General features: G+C 40.7%; 1 protein-coding gene across 1 annotated transcript; it reads right to left on the bottom strand.

The window, feature by feature from the left end:
• Nucleotides 1-559: 559 nt before the first annotated feature.
• LOC114527532 lies at nt 560-9,957 on the bottom strand. Its single transcript, XM_028549220.1, has 10 exons — nt 9,387-9,957; nt 8,949-9,065; nt 7,123-7,483; nt 5,236-5,351; nt 5,072-5,128; nt 4,754-4,962; nt 4,317-4,461; nt 4,152-4,241; nt 3,920-4,063; nt 560-3,686 (listed from the first exon to the last, which is right to left on the bottom strand). Exons 1-10 carry the CDS (start codon nt 9,600-9,602, stop codon nt 1,314-1,316), a joined length of 3,828 nt encoding a protein of 1,275 aa, XP_028405021.1. The 5' UTR covers nt 9,603-9,957; the 3' UTR covers nt 560-1,313.
• Nucleotides 9,958-10,630: the final 673 nt, after the last annotated feature.

The following is a 10,630-nucleotide window of genomic DNA, read 5'->3' as shown; positions in this document are numbered from 1 at the left end:
AAATTCATTCATCTTGAAAAAATATGCCCAATTTCCCGTCAAATTAAATCCAAACGATGAATAGAAGCAAAAAAAGTCGTGTAGTTCGCGATATCAAGGCAGAGGTTCAGGCAGAGGAGGTACCTGGTCCTGGTATAACATCTACTGGGGGGGGGGTGTCCAGGGTGTCAAGTGACGGGGGGCTCCCAGATATAAATACCATCATTCAGCCTGTTTCTGGTGCAAGAAAGGGGGCCCTCTATTATGGCTGGTTCACCGTCACGGAAGGCCCCAAGCGGTTGCGTTACGCTACTGAATTCACATCGTAAAATGAAATATTTTTTCCCAATAAAAAACCACTCACATAGACTTAGATATGAGTATTCAATCGAAAAAAAATGAATTGTAGAGTAAAGAAGGATATTTTCTTCTTCATTTTACTGTGCACGAAGTTGTTTGAAAACGCTGCCCGGCCAGGTCCTCTGCCCTTGGTAAAAATAAAGTTAGTTTGGATTGAACATTCATCATCAAAAGAAAAAAAATTGACTATAAAAGACACGCACGCATTTCGTTTGTCCCGAAATAAATCATTCCCACAAAAATTGCACAAATATCCTAGATTTGAATCGCCTAAGAACTAGTTCAAAATACAATATTAAGAATTCTTAAAGATATAATAAATAAAATCGAAATGTTTTTGCTTATTAGACTGTTGCAGGAACAACAGTTCAGAATATGTATACTCATACATAAAAAGTTCATTTCTACGATAAAAAAGTCTACATGTCAAGAGAAATTTCAAATACTATACAATGATCATCAAAATATGTCCGATACTAGAGACGTTTCAACTTGGCGTCCCCAAAAATCAGGATATTTACGTCTTATATTGAATACGAGATTTTTCATAAAATCTGTCTGAATGAGAAAGTGATAATCTCAGAAACATTACGGTGTCTACGTTTCCTGCGTAAAATTCCCAGTCGTGAACATAGATTGTGGGCCTCCTGATCTAATCAGGTGGGTTGAAACGTCTGATATTCCCCCCACCCTCCATCCCCGTTGTCATGCAACAACCCGACAGAATACTGGAATCATGACTTGCGAACGAGTAGGTATTCGCGCGAATGTGTTTCTCCTAACTCCTAATTCACACTTTGCGTCCTGCTGTTTGCACAAAACGTGACAAAAGAGTCAAACAAAAACGAGCCCATTGGGCTATTAAGTGAATAGTCATTGGGTTCAAACGAGTGACAATGGGTAATGACATTTTGCTTCCACCTGTGAAAATATTTCCTTCTTCATCTCTCCCCTGATGTCACAATCTTGCCACCTCACCACTGGTAATGACCGCCACCAACGAGAGTGCCAGCAAAAGGCGACATATTAACAAGTGAATCCGTGCCATACGTTGTTGTACCAGTAAAGATGGTCTTCGGTGGGTAGGGCAGATTATATGGTGGGAATTTCCCATAGTTCATTGCTAGCTCAGGGTGCACAGGGAGACCAAGAACACGAGTATGAATATCCGGTTGATTGTTAAAAACTGAGCTCAAATAGGAGAAACCATTTTGATCAAGCCTTTGTTGTTTTAGTGTGTGATGTTCTGCCATGTTGTTGGACGAAACGAAACTGTGAGATCGCTTTCGACCTAACAAAGCCTCAACTGAATAATCATTTGTATTCTGTGAAGATTTTGGGTCAAACCACTTTGTTGCTTCACGTGGTGGTTGACTTTCGTGCGTCTGCGAACATCTGGGTTCCGAGACTGGTTTTAAACTGGTCGATGGTACCTTTGGATTTGTGATTTGCGAAAGTTTCGCGTCAAACGGACTGTTCATTTCATGAGGTGGTACATCTGGGTGCGTATTCTGCTTTTGCTTAGGAGGGTTCATTGTCCTGGTCAGTTCATGGTAAGGTGGTCCACTCTGGTGCTGTGAGTTAAGAACATGGTAGGACCCCCGACCTGCGGGGGTAAAGGGGTTAAAAATGGCACCCGAGTGGCGTAATGGTGGAAGAAATATGGGCGGTACGAACGAAGTAAGAGGGAGAGTGTTCGCATACGGGAACGTGGGGTACATATGGGTGAAATCAGGGTGCTCTTTGCGTTTGAGTGAGCGTAGGTAATCTGATGCTGAGCCGTTGGGAGGACGTTTGTTGATCTCATTGGTTTGTGTCAGCGGATATTGTGAAGAACGTGATGTAGTAGGCTGAGTATTAGTGGCTCTAGGAGGTCGCTCAATATTATTACCATCACTTTGACTGACAGGCAAGGACACTTCTCGGCTGGGATAATTAGTACCATTGACCTGATCTCGATGTGCTCCAACGAATGCTGGATTACCCTCAGAACTATTTCTGTTAATCAACGCTTGTTCCTCTGGCGTAGAGTTCAGAGCTGTCTCAGCCAACATTCGCAGATCAAAAGCTTCAAACGGCACGCCAGTAAACTCACCATCTAAGCTGAACGCAGCCTTCTCAGCATCGATCTTCTTCTGTTCCTGGTGTTTGCGATATTCCTCGGAGCCATGGTTTTTAAAATTCATCAAACGATGCTGGTAAAACACCAAACTGAGCCTTGTAGGTTCTTTTCTGTTGGGATTCTTTACTCTGGTCGTGGCGTGCACCTCTTGTTTCGCGCACTCAATTAATATTGATCCATGGGAGAGAGCCAGCCCCACTCCACCCATTGAATCATCAATCCATTTCAGGGCCTCATCCAATGAATCATTAGTATTACTCACATTCGACGAATGTTGAATGTTCGTGTCCGAATTGTTCTCAGAATTTTTCTCAGAAATTTCGTGACCGAGGTCACGTCTTTCACAGGATGCAGAATCTCGCCGACTCCCGTCTGATTCGTGCCTAACCAGCGCATTATAATGATAACCATTCTTGGTCAGTTCGTTTGAATGAAAACCATTCATTGCACTTGCAGGACACAAGAAGTGACCGTTATACCCCGGGATCACATTACCCCATCGGTCAACAACCCCGGGATAACTGTTGCCATTTACGAGCTTCGTGAAAAAGTCCGAGGCATCACTCTGCTTCACTGCACTGCCGTTAAAAATCTGCTCTCGCTCTGGGACAGCATTTCCCGGGTTCAATCCCCGTGGGTCATGATAGCCGTTTACTCTACCACCGTTCGACACCCCCGGATTTTGAACCGTTGGAAATACGTTCCCGGCGAATTGCTTCTCCAAAATATCCTGGTTATAACCATTTGAGATAACAGAAGGCTTCGGAACAAAGCCGCTGGAATTAGAATGATTTTGACCATTCATTTCTTTGTATGGTAAACCATTCTGTAAGCTATTATTAAAATTATGGTATCCAGAGTTCACGCCTCTAGGAACATTTTCCCTCGAGGAGCTTGGACTTTGATCCTCGGAGATTCCCCCCTCAGGCTTGTTTGCCTTAGGAGTCGTAAAACCGGAAGGATGGTCCTCAGGGAATTGTTGGTTAGAAGAGTTCATGCTACCATTGAGCTCGATATCTGCAAACTCAGCATCATGAGATGACGTATTACCTTTCAAAGGACTGGACGCCTTGGGTGACATCAGCATATGATTAGGTATGACGTAACTGGGTGGAACAACATTATTATTGTTGTCAAGAAGATGATAGCATGGAAGACTGTGTATTTGTTCCAGGTCGTCGGAATTTGTCTGCTTTCTCGCGTCTTCGCCAAGTAATGTTAGTACCTAAAAATAATAAACACCGCGAGTAAGACACTGTGATTAATCTTATGATGCACTGTGACACAACTGGATAGTTTAGTCTCTGTGACTGCATGCGGTTTGATTCTTGTAATATGCAGTTGTCTGATGATAATTTCACCTCAGTCGCACGTGAGAGGAGTGCAGTCTCGTGTGTGTTAGTACATGTGTCTCTCAGCGAATATCTATTTCTCATAGACAAGGTTGACTTCACTTACAACTGTCGCGCCGTTTTCCATATTGTGATCATCTTTATGATTGTGCGCGCAAAAATCCACGCAACAGGTGACACCAGAGAATGGTCGAGCGCAATCCGTATTGCTTCCAATACGGCACCTCACACCCTCAGAATCGTGCCGTGTCTGAAGAGGTGAAAGAAATTCCGTAAGAACACGCGTGATATACTGTAGAAATATTTACAGGGAAAGAAGCACTTGAAGTTCAACTTACTTGATTTTCAAAAGCCTCGGGAGCGATTGTCTTGTACGTTTGTGCAACTTGTGTTGCCAAATCCTGCAGAAGAGTATCGATAGAGTCCTCCTAATAATTGAAGAATATTTACGATCCTTACTTGACCTCTAAAAAGAACAGTTCAGAACTGATTGCGATATTTACCATTTCTTGGTTTTGTAGTCGAAACTTTCGAGGTGTTTTGCTCCTTGCAAACTTGCAGCTGTTATAGTAACGGTTCCAGGAACATCCGAACGAGAACGAGGCTCCAGCAGTGGCAGAATCGCTGCCTTGACACGCACATTGCTTCCTGAAAAAGATACAGTAAATATAGCGTGAAGCTGGAGCCAAAAATAAGAGTTTAAAACTACAAAAACCCTGCATATTTCCCCCTGTAGTAACACTGGATCAATAAGAGATGATCCTTACTGGACCTCTAGGAAGAACAGTTTAGAACTGACAGAGCTATCCAGTATAAATAAAGTTAGTTTAGTTTAGGTTTCCTCCTGTAGTAACATTGGATCAACAAGAGATGATCATTACTGGACCTCCAAGGAAAACCTGCTATTATAAAAAAGGTAATCTTAATCATTCCCACTTACTCTTTATTCATTCCACATCTTCTAGGGGTAGACACAGCGTGTTCATTCAGTGTACTTGTCAGTTCAGAGTAAAGTGAATCTGCCTGTTTACTAGGAACGCCATCCCATATCACGATAGAAATCACAATGAAGGAGAATTCACACGTGTGCCCGGGTCTTTGACGAACCACACTCAAGATCTTTTCCTCATCACTTGAGCGTCTCAGTACCTACGGAAAACATTCAAACCTTTTACAAAATAGCAGAGTAGAATTTCACATATGACTGGCAACTCTTATGGGTTGATTCTTACAAAAGATTTAACTACAGACCACTTACCCATCTGGCAATCGGACATCCGTCTTTATTCTTCGCCTCTTTTCCGCTATGGGAAACCTTTCAATTTACAAGACAAAAATAGTTCAGGAAATATGTATTAAAGCAACTTAAGAGAATTAAAATGGTGAAAGCAATTGCAAAGAGGTTCGGTGAAAGCTTTTTACCTTCTCGACGCGCACTGATTCAGGACTCAAGTTGAATCTTTCAGCCAGAATTGAGCGAACATGATGAACACTTGATCCAACTGCAAGATGTTTGTAAACGCTTCCTTCTTCTTTCACTTCATAAAAATGATAAATTGGATATGATTTACTCAAAACGTTGACATGCTTTTAAACCCGGGATAAAACACAGATGTGGATTACAAGTATGATAAGTGTCCTTGAACTATAACAACATTATAAGTTGCAAAACTGTTTCATGAATTACATATAGGTGTAAGCACTCGTCCGTTTATCTCTGTTCCCGTGATTCCGATACCCGTTCTAACGTATTTGCCGTACACCTAAATAGTGCAGAAACATAACAGGAAAATACAATAGAACTCCTTTGTTGCGAAACACTCTCCAAAGGAGGAAATCTTAGAAGTTCCGTCGTTTTCCTTGTCTGAAGTGTCAAGTGCAATTTTGAAAGTGATAAAGATATGATATTGAGAAAAATATCACATATTTTAGACAAGGAATTGATAACTCGTCAGATTGACAGTTGACAGACCAACATGAAATCGCAATCGAAACGGCAGCTTAAATGCTTAACGTGAATTTATTGCTTGTCAATATTTTCATAAAATCGGCAAACAAAGAGATACGAAACAAATCCCATCTCGAATATTCGTCGTCGCAAGATAATATCAACATTGATATTCAAACTTCCACACGCGAATATATACATCAGGCATGCATGAATTAGTTTTATCACCAGACATGCATTTACGAAATTTAGCTGACCATTTGTGAAGTGGGTGCTCCTCGAAGCGTCCCAGTCTACTAAAGAATACAAATTACCAAATCACAATTTCGGATTGCGCACAGTTTGAGCCACGGTTCTTCACCAAGAAAGCAACAAATTTGACGATAAGATTGGCAGTAAAAAGCACCTTTGCGAAGATATTTGCGAAGAAGCACATTTGCGAATTTCAGGCAATGTTGAAGTTGGTTGTTTTCATCTTGTCTCATGTACGAAGAAGAGGTGAAAATTTGTGATAAGTAAGTTTATTGCGTAACAGCAGGTCCGCAGCGTCTGAAAGATGAGGTCTCAAAATTCAAGAGGAGAGAAAAGAGAGTTGTTGATATACGAGGATCAAGCATCAACGAAAGACGCCATTGATCTTCATCGCTCTCTCATCCTTGATCAAATTCACGCCCAAAATACCTGATAAAAAAACGTTGCGGTTTTCCTTATTGTAATTCGTATGCATGGACACGATCTTTTTAACCCGATAGGAGACCACTAACAAGATGAATTGATTTCAATTAAAGTGACACAAGCGCGCTTATGGCTTGCTTTATCGTTGTTTTAAATCTTTCAACCCATGGAGATCTTGGATATCAAGCTGTGCTGTAGACAGCGCTTTCTTTCCCGACTCAACAGATTTTTGCGACTACTCAACTTTTGGCTACTTGCCCTCTTCAGTTTCCGACAAAGACTTTTATTCCAAACTTCATTTTTACGCACTAAAACTATACGAAAAACTACGAGCACTAAACTACAACAGTTCTTATCATGCTACGCGCACAATAGACAGCTTATTGAAGAAAAAATCCGGAAAAAAATTAGACACAATGTTTCAGATTTCTTTTCAGGTAGTTTAGACACAAACCACAACAGCTTATTGTAGAATACCACCTATACTAGACCACCACGTTTGAAATATCTTTCTCAGGTAGTTCATGCAGAAACCAGGACAGCTTATTGTAGAATACTACCTACACTGCACCACCACGTTTGAGATATCTTCTTAGGGAAATTTGGACGCAAACTAGGACAGCTTTTTGTACAATAAAACCCGCACATAGTGACACTGAAATTTAATATTTCAAATGCAACAATACCTTTACAAGAGCACCAGTTTTCTGGGTTGCTTGAAAGAGGATCAGGTCTTGGTACTGGGTCGTTCGTTGATTCCTTACTTGTCATGAGGGACAGGTGACAGTCGGTCGCCTCTGATGATTGACTTTTCTCAATGGGAGACAAATTTTGTATTTCCTGTTTCCTTTGCATTCCCCCGTCTTTCGCTTTTTGAACACTTAAACCTTCTTCCTTGACATCAGTTGGTTTTCGCTCACTGTTCCCCGCCTTTCTTTCGCTTTTTAAAAATGTTTTTTCGTCTTTCAGCGCTTTTTTTTTCTCCTGACGTTTGGGCGAGGTGATTTTATTTTTCGGGCTCATCTCGTGGCGTGCATGAGGCGTAATCTACAAACAAACAGTTGTGTTTGAGACTGAATTGAATCAATTTATTTGTAGGAAATTGCGAAATTATTTAAGCATAATACAGGACATCAACACGAGCTTCGTTCCTCTATTGTTGCAACTTGCAAGTTGATGTTTCATCTATTAAGACGGCTTTGTCGTAAAGAACGTGTCGCTATAACCAAGTCTATAACTCAGATTTTCAAACATCCACTTTCAAACGTCCGATCAATCTCCCTAATATGCAGTCCAAACTTACACATGCAAGTTTATCAGACTTTATATCTTCTTCTAAATAATGTATTAAATCTTGCGGACAGCCAAACTGCTCTTAAAAACGTGACACGCGTTCTTGAAGTGGCATATGATATGGCCATTACAAGTTCCACGCAAATAATTCATAGGACGTCGCTGGTCTAACTTTTCGTCGGGATTCATTGCAACTTGATCTGATTGTAACACATGTTAAGATCAAGATTTCAAGGGCTTACGTCTTCATTTTCCATGTCTTAACTTAGCATCCGTTGAAATCCGTTTGCAGCATGCAAGTTATTATACGGGGTTATTATACCTAGCAGCAAAACTATGGCGACAATTTCAAATATTTTTATTGTATTCATATCGCTTTGTGCTAGATTATTCCACATGCTGTAAGTGAAATGTATACAAAGACAACACATTAAGAAACTCAAAGTTCAAACCACGATTAACGGCAGTCATTTAGAATACCAGATACATGGCAATTGGGTTTAAATACCATCAACATGCCAACTCTGACGGCGAGAGCGTTATAAAACTTGGATTTAAAAATCGAATCCACGCCAAATATATTTCCTTTGACACGAGACGGAAATCCAACACTTCAGGGCTAATGCATCGTGTTTTAATCGGCTTGGCGAATACTGCTATTAAATTATAGCTGTACGTTCTTACGAGCAATTTATCACGTTTCTGAAACAAATTTCTGTGCGCTTCGGGATTGTATAACAAACGTTATCATACAGCGACCAACGCAATTCTTTATTTTATAATAAAATTACCCGCACTGTTTACTAAACTACATCAAACAGCCAACAACAAACATATTTCGCTAGTTTGTGCGTGAAATTTGCCAACACAAGTAGACCTTTGCAGAAGCGACTTAAGCGAGTAACAACGTACGTCGAACGAGAAAGCAACTGTTGAATGACAGGGGGAATGTTTGACCGTGTGCTCGGCAGGACAGAATAACACAAACGGCAAGTTGTCGTAAAAAAATTTAACTTCGCCCATCGCCATAGCGCGCTATCAAAGGTCGCAGAAACACAGAAATAGAGCATCAACGTTTAAGAATTATATCCCTGAGTATTTGAAATATATCATCTAATATATTAAGGCTGTATTGCACGAGCTTAAATTCATTTAATACAAATGGCAACATTGAAACGAAGACGAGCAAAACGTTCGTATTCAGCGTTTTTTTATTTACCTCGTTTGGAAGAGCTGAACATTTTGCAGTAGGATCGCTTGGTTCGAGAATTTTATTCATTGATCCCGGTTGAGTATCAGCTGGAGACATCACAGTGCCACTTGCCGCTTCGTTTGTCTAGCATCGAAGATACAAATAACTAAATATATATACCGAAGTAACCAAACCCAATATATAAAGAGCGCCGTATTGAATTGTCTCGTTTGTTGATAAACCCGTCTTTTATTAAACTTGGGTAGCACTGATTCACGGAATACGTAACGTACCAGCGAAAAAAATTACAAGGGATTTATTAAAGAACGAGACTCAGCACTGAACATTAATAACGCGGGGGTGTCCGTGTATAGATTGTCTATCTTGAGCATAATGTTTGGCTTCATACGAATACTAGGATATGAAACATTGAATACACCTTGGTGATATCCTTACAACACTCACCTTCTTCTTTAATTCGATGCATTTTCGAAATTTACAAATCTGATGGCCCGTTCTACGATTGAGACAATTACTGCACGTTTCACAATTAGTCTTGGTCAAACACGGTTCGCAAACTCCGCAACGCCGTCGCTTTTTGCGGGAATTCTGAGCTCCATTCTCGGCCTGATCATCGCTCTTGTCTTTATGGCCGCCAGGACTACGTGTTGGCCGTTTCATAGCGGTAAAACCGGCCTCAAAATTGAAGCAGTTTGCAGTGGAACGAAGCGATGCTCGTAAACCCACTCGTACGACGTGTTGTCTCTTCAAGCAGAACGACTCATTGCACGGAGACGTTAATTATCCCGACATCCGGCTTGCAATTCGAAAAAAGCTAAATGATCCTTTTTAGTGTCAAACACAAACTGTAAACTTTAGGCGTAAACCGCTACAAATGATCGTCTCAAGATTCGCCATATTTCGACAGCTCGAAGCAAGAGATGGTTAATTTCACAACAAGATATACAGAAATACGTTTATTCTTGTAGCGTCTGAGCGTCGGTGTCACTAAGGTCAAATTTTGCCCTATCGTTCGTCTGTCTTTGTTATTATAAGATGTCGCCCTTTCGACTCCCACGCAAGATGAAGAATAGTGACACGAGAAGACAATACCAGAAGATGACGCACAAGCTATTGTGTTCGTTGCGCGTTAATGCTGATCAAGGCCGTTCGTTAAGTGCCCATGATAAAAAGGCATGTTGTTTGAGTGAATATTCACTGCCACCAGGCTAAGTACTGTAGCTATCGTACGTTCTTTTTTCAAAAAATTTCGTTGATTTGTTTAATGCTCTGAGGCTACCCGGAAAATGTGGTGACTAATATTAATCAGTTACACAGTTCTGGAACAAGGCTACGATAGCCTAAAATCGATATTTCTGCTTTTTTCTAAGTATTAACACGTGCTATTGAAGTTTTCCCACGTAATATGTTCTTTTCTATGAGAAATGTTCTTTTCCCACGAAAGCGTTCTTTTTCTCACGGTTGCTACATTTTGATACAGTTTTTTGCAACATCGATCTTTGATACATTTTGGAGTATTTTTGCTACATAATGGAATGTTCTACGGCGTTTGTTTGTTACTTTGCTATGTTCTTAAGAATAAATCGGATTATCTCGAACGGAAAGGCCGAGCGAAGGTAGTTTTTTTTCATAGCAATTTACATTGTAAGCTGTCCAGTACCTCCCCTCACACTAAACGAGTGTTTGTC

Source organism: Dendronephthya gigantea, unplaced genomic scaffold (genome assembly GCF_004324835.1).
Source record: "Dendronephthya gigantea isolate DGI-Jeju-01 unplaced genomic scaffold, DenGig_1.0 000045F, whole genome shotgun sequence".
Lineage (NCBI taxonomy): Eukaryota > Metazoa > Cnidaria > Anthozoa > Malacalcyonacea > Nephtheidae > Dendronephthya > Dendronephthya gigantea.
Note: the sequence above shows the minus strand (reverse complement) of the source record. Positions and strands in the feature narration are given on the sequence as shown.

What these genes read in the sequence shown, in the direction of transcription:
- LOC114527532 (XM_028549220.1), bottom strand. Translation starts at nt 9,602, where the DNA reads ATGAAACGGCCAACACGTAGTCCTGGCGGCCATAAAGACAAGAGCGAT. An exon ending in AGATGTGGAATGAATAAAGA is followed by an intron (nt 4,462 to 4,753) that starts GTAAGTGGGAAT and finishes TATCTTTTTCAG; the next exon opens with GAAGCAATGTGCGTGTCAAG. An exon ending in TGGAAAACGGCGCGACAGTT is followed by an intron (nt 3,687 to 3,919) that starts GTAAGTGAAGTC and finishes TATTATTTTTAG; the next exon opens with GTACTAACATTACTTGGCGA.